A 5,889-nucleotide genomic window follows, 5' to 3' on the forward strand; every position below is an offset into this window, starting at 1 on the left:
AGAGGACTATGCAGTGGTGTGGACACTGATGGTCCTGCACTCCCTCAGACTTATGGGGGTTGCTGTTCACTACGGCCCCGGCTTCCACAGGACTACTGCGGGCCTCGCCCTGGCTCCCATCACCTTCCACCATACCCCGTTCTCCCCAGCGCCTGTGCTGACTCAGGTCTAGCTACTGGTTTCTTCCCGTCTCGAATCTCAGCACGGGCTTCCTGGATACCTACTTCCCATGCCTTATCATCAATTCCTGGTTTATTTTTAAAATTTTCTCCCCCACAGTTACTGAACAAAACCCCTTTACACCCTGCCAGGCTCCTGGAACCTCTCCCAACACCATCCACTCCTGTTCTCCACAAGCTGCAGGGGTCCTGGCAGATATTCCCCAAGCTCTGAGCCCAAACACAGGCACCCCTGCCCGCTTCGCTCTCTAGCTAGTGAGTCCCTGGGAGATTGGTGCTTCCCAGGAGGGAATGATCTGGCTTTTCGAGCCCTCTGTAAATGTGTTAGGGTCTTTTCCTCCGCAACGGCCTCCGCCTATTCCTCGGGCGTCTCGGTAGAGGGCGCTCCGGCATCAGCACAATCAGGCACAGGCTGTGACTCTGAACCCCGCATTGCGCAGCAGGTTTCCAGTCTGTACACGCAGTAATCATCCTGGCACGTGCGCATGCGTGCAGTCGTAAGTGCCCATGTTTTGATCTTGATCCGGGTCCACGGTGAAGGACGGCCCAGAGACTCAGCCTTTGCATTTGATACTATTAGCCTCACTAAAGGTAAAGATACTAACCATGCAATTTTGCTACTCTATTAACCAGACTAGATTCACTCGAGATCTACTTTAGTTGGTGACACATATTCCTAAAGCCCTCAAAGGAGAGAAAAGAATCTTATGCGATGCGATTTCAAAGTTACTGCCGAGTTATTCCATCCTGTTTACTTGAAGCAACTGAATCCATCTTTGGGTGGAAAGTCTCGTGGATGGAGACAAGCAGAAATAGCTCCGTGCTTGCAAAACCCATCACAGGCCAGACGTGGAGCTCACTACTCTTTGAGAAATATCTCGGTCTGCTTAATTAAAATGAAAACAGAAGCACAGTAGTCTCCACCCAGTGAGAAACACCAGGAGGACCACCGTCGCTATCAAAGTGGCTATGTGCTCTTTAACACCGGTTTCTTTGCTCAAATCAAAGGTACCATTTATTGGGCACTGTGTGTGCCTAGCACACTGCCAAACACTATCTGTGTGATCTCATTTCCCCAGCAGACGTACCACGGTTAGGTACATTTCAAAGACGGAGGCTCCGTGTTGGTGAGGGAGTAGCTGGAGTCCTTGTCTGTCAACACGGCCCAGGATCTCCACCTTGAGGAATGTTCATAGAAAAAGAGACGGATAGTGGCTCTGGAGGGTCTGGCAGGTGTGGTTGGTAAATAGTATTTTTCCCCCCACAACTCCAGGGCTTTTCAGTTGAAATCCACATTTGAAGGAAATTCCTGGTTGCCTCAACCAAATGACATTTTATGTGTTAGGAGTTAAATTATCAGCTGTAAAATCAACTTATTACCTGGTGAGCAAAATTAGAACGTAGAGGCCCAGCTATTCAAAGATGGTGAGTGGCTGTGTAACGGCTCTCTTCTGGAAGGCACTATTTGTGTCTATTAACCTGCCTTTTTTGTACTGGACAACAGACAGCCCTTAACCGCTGAGTGCCACCATGAAATGCAAAATGCAAGGACTGCAGGCACAAGCAGGAGGCAGTTGGCAGTGATCAAAACAGCAGGAAGAAGGCAGGCACCGAATCCTACCAAAACCACCCTCTGACCCACTCAGAGACAGATGCAAGCGGGGTCAAACTATCTTATGCTGCGGTCATTTGTGAGAGCCAAACTGAGAAATGCCATGCAGGCCCTTCCCAAATGTCTGAGTCCTAGGCTATGCATTAGAGTCCCATGGAGGCCAGTCACTTGTCTGTGACAGAGAAGAAAGAGCAAGAGAGAGAGTGTGTAGGGTGTGCCTACAAGAGTCGAGAAAATTCCCCCCCAGAATACAAATCCTACCTTCCCAGTAACAGACATGACACAAATAAAGTGGATTGATAGCCTTTTAAATTTTTAAAACTTACATTTAGAGTGGTGTGTGTGTGTGTGTGTGTGTGTGTGTGTGTGTGTGTGTGTGTGTGCTCCTGTACACATGGAGGTTGGAGGACAACTGTAAGGGGTCTTTTCGCTCCTTCCACGAAGGACCCAGAGATGGAACTCAGGCTGTCACACTTACCAGCAGTCACTCACTGAGCCGTTCTCACTGTCCCTCAATTCATTTCTTTTTGCTTACCTGCCTTTTTTTGGATCCCTGTGGGAATCACTTTTTAGGCTGTCAATCAAGTTCTGTTCTTGGAAAGAAGTACTGGATTTGAGGCCGACCAGGCAGGCCAAAGAGACGTGTGTTCTGAGCTTTTATCAAACTTACTGAATAACTCCTTTTTCCTTCTAGATTCTAAATGAAACAGTGGGAGGCCATAAGAATTAAAAGAACCATCACAGAGGGAAACTGGGGGTGGGTGGAGAAGATTTGGTCTAGTGTCTACTCATGAGCTCCTGGATCCAGCCCTGCCAGAAGAGAGAACCTTCATTCTAAATTTTTTCCTCTTAGCAGAGAATATATTAATATATTTGCCCTTTTGCCAGTTATATTTGAGACAAATTGTTGTGCGCCTGTCAGAGGAGGGCATCCCAGAACCAGTGCAACATTGGTTCTTAGGCGGGGTATCTGCAACTGAGGTCTCCCTTAGCAGGTCCCAGCACTCGGACCTAGATTTCTCCCAGTAGCAAAGAGGATGGGTAATCTGCATGGACCACGTGTGTGTGCGTGTGTGCTTGGGTGTGTATAATTTTTTAATTCACAAATGATGAATAATATTTTTATTTTCTTTCCCTGGTCTGTATTTGCTACGTTGTCTGTCACAGAAGCCAGACCTACAGAAATGTGACTACCTGACCCTTGGCCGGCTATCTCAAGTTCTCAGCATCATCAAATCTCTGTGTCACTCATAATCACTCCCCAGTTCCCTCTACTTCCAGAAATAATATGTGTCTGTTACATGTTTACAAGGTAGAATAAAGCCAGTGAATGGACAGTCAGGAAATGGAACCCAGATAATGTGTTTGTGACACATCACACCATCAGCTCCAAGCTACAGACACAGGTTTACAATCAAGGGTTGTCTAGAGTCCAGGTTTTCCTGGAGCCTAGTCAGGTGATCTGAATCTCCGCCCCCTCCCCCATTCCCTGCCCGCCACTCCACACCTCTCCCGTGGTCTGAAGGTAGCTAGCTCTTAAGGTGGAATGACAAAGAGTGCCTTCTCAAGACTAACCTTATCTGGGATGTCAGCAGAGTCGGGGGTTGGGGTTATAAACCAGGTGACAGGGGAAAGAATTGTCAGGAGGTGTCTAAGCAAGTGGGTGGTCCCCCGGGTGCCCCTTGAAGTTAGGGCAGAAAAGGGAGCTTGTGTATCCAGAAGGACTAGGACTCAGGACACAGAAAGGGCACCAAGGTGCGTGAGACCACGAGGTGGGAATGAGATCCGGGTGGCAGGCTGCAGGCTCAGGGAGGTCAGCCCCTCCCCTCCTCCCTCTCGCGCGGGTGCCGCAGTCTCACCGCCCTAGCCCTCTGCAGACGTTGCCCTTGCCCGGCCAGCTGCGGGTTCGGCCCGGGGCGGGGGTTCCGGAGCCCGGAGCTATTTTTAAAAGACGCGTCACCGGGTTGGGGAGGAAGAGCCGGCTCCCAGGCTCATAGTCTGGGCGCGGCCAGTGGGAAGGGTCGCCTGAGCGAGTTTCGAACGACCGGAGCGCGCGAAAAGGCGGTACCGGCCGAGAAGACCCCGCCTGACCCCGGGAGACCGTGGGGCGTGTCGGGGAAGGGGCGTGGCTGGTGGGCGGGTCCAAAGGGGCGGGGCCGGCGCCCTCTGGCCGCGGCAGGCTGGTGGCGGCAGCAGCGGCAGCGCGGGTACTGCAGGGACAGCAAGGTAGCAACGCCGACTGGAGACACCCGGGGAAGCCCGCGCCCCGCTTGCGCCTCCGCGGCGCGCCGGGGAAGCCGGAGCCAGAGCGCAGATCCAGCCGGGCGAGAGCGCAGGGCGCCGGCATCCTCCACCGCTGCGTCTGTCCGTGGCGGCTGCGCGGGAGACAAAGCCTCGGGAGAAAGATGCCCGCGGGACTCGCACCGGGTGGGCCAGGGAGCGGGCGCCTCCGAGTCTAAGTGCGCCCAGCTGTCCGTACGTTCCGGGGACGCCGAGGCCCCAGCGGGTCCAGTGGCAGGCGGGGCCCAGGTGCGCCCGATCGCAGAGGGCCTGTGACTGCTCGGGGGGCGGCGCCCTCCCGCCGCAGCCGCAGTGGCCGGCGCCGCAGCGAGGAGCCATGGGCAACATCTCCTCTAACATCTCGGCCTTCCAGTCCCTGCACATCGTTATGTTGGGCTTGGACTCTGCCGGCAAGACCACGGTGCTCTACCGGCTCAAGTTCAACGAGTTCGTGAACACGGTGCCCACCATCGGCTTCAATACCGAGAAGATCAAACTGAGCAACGGCACCGCCAAGGGCATCAGCTGCCACTTCTGGGACGTGGGCGGCCAGGAGAAGCTACGGCCGCTGTGGAAGTCCTACAGCCGCTGCACGGACGGCATCATCTACGTGGTGGATTCGGTGGACGTGGACCGGCTGGAGGAAGCCAAGACGGAGCTGCACAAGGTGACCAAGTTTGCGGAGAACCAGGGCACGCCGCTGCTGGTCATCGCTAACAAGCAGGACCTGCCCAAGTCGCTGCCGGTGGCCGAGATTGAGAAGCAGCTGGCGCTGCACGAGCTCATCCCGGCCACCACCTACCATGTACAGCCGGCGTGCGCCATCATCGGCGAGGGCCTCACCGAAGGCATGGACAAGCTGTATGAGATGATCCTGAAACGCAGGAAGTCTCTCAAGCAGAAGAAGAAGCGGTAATGCGTCCGGGCAGCGATTGGGAACGAGGCTGAGCGAGAGAGCCACTGAGTGAATGAATGGACGTCTGGGTGAGCGAGAACCCGCGCCCGCGAACAAAGACAACGAACCAAAGCGATGCTTCGAATTTTTAAAACACGATCTCTGTGTCCTAATGCAAGACTTGGAGACTTAACCCGGGTGTGGAGGCTGCATTACCACCTTGCTCGCCACCTGCCCCACCCCCCACCCCAGCTCAGGGGACCTTTTGTCTAAATGCTTGAGCTACCGATGGGGTGGGGTGGGGGGAACCGGCGGGGAGTGGACGTGAGGACGCGAGGGTCCGGTGGTGAGCCCTCTGGCCCCAGGTGGGAAGCTTGGATGTCAGAGAGACAAAAGAGATTTCTTCTTGCTCCATCAGGGCCAGAAGTTCAGGCTGCCCAGCCCCCACTGCGGGGGGAAATCACGTGTGAGTTACCTGAGGTATGCAGTTCACAGAACTCTGGGGATACCCCCGTGGGAGCGGGTAGGCACTGGGGTGTACTGATGGGGGTTGGGGGAGGTGACCGCTCCTTGCATTCTGGAGCTGTGCGAACTGAATCGTTTTATGTCGCAGGGCAGGCCCCTGTTTGCAGTTTCATTTGTCCTGCTCTGGGCCCAAAGGAGGTGGTGGCGTGGGTCCGTCCGGTGGACTGCCTGGGACCATGCGGCAGCCGGAGGCCCAGGGTGCTGCTGCGCTTCTGGCCTTGGCTGGGAATGGCCTGGAAGACGCCACTATCCAGGGGTGGGTGTGTGTGGTTTTGTTGAGAACTGCTGTTCAGCCTGGGATGAGACCTTTTCCAGATGGCCTAGGCCCTGTCAGTGTGTTGGTCACTATCACATAAAGAGACCAATAAAACAAAGAAAAACAGAAAACCATTGGAGGT

General features: G+C 54.5%; 1 protein-coding gene and 1 long non-coding RNA gene across 2 annotated transcripts; both read left to right on the forward strand.

Annotated features, from left to right (window-relative positions):
• Positions 1 to 689: 689 nt before the first annotated feature.
• LOC121142747 lies at positions 690 to 3,128 on the forward strand. The gene is made up of 2 exons (XR_005879831.1): positions 690 to 770; positions 2,959 to 3,128. It is a non-coding gene; the product is annotated as an uncharacterized LOC121142747 (long non-coding RNA).
• Positions 3,129 to 4,405: 1,277 nt separating this feature from the next.
• On the forward strand, positions 4,406 to 5,510 carry Arl4c (ADP ribosylation factor like GTPase 4C). The gene has a single exon (XM_040753063.1). The coding sequence runs from the start codon at positions 4,409 to 4,411 to the stop codon at positions 4,985 to 4,987; it is 579 nt and encodes a 192-aa protein (XP_040608997.1). The 5' UTR covers positions 4,406 to 4,408; the 3' UTR covers positions 4,988 to 5,510.
• Positions 5,511 to 5,889: the final 379 nt, after the last annotated feature.

Source organism: Mesocricetus auratus, unplaced genomic scaffold, assembly GCF_017639785.1.
Source record: "Mesocricetus auratus isolate SY011 unplaced genomic scaffold, BCM_Maur_2.0 Super-Scaffold_100010, whole genome shotgun sequence".
Lineage (NCBI taxonomy): Eukaryota > Metazoa > Chordata > Mammalia > Rodentia > Cricetidae > Mesocricetus > Mesocricetus auratus.

Coding starts and splice junctions, on each gene's coding strand:
- Arl4c (XM_040753063.1), top strand. CDS start 4,409: ATGGGCAACATCTCCTCTAACATCTCGGCCTTCCAGTCCCTGCACATC.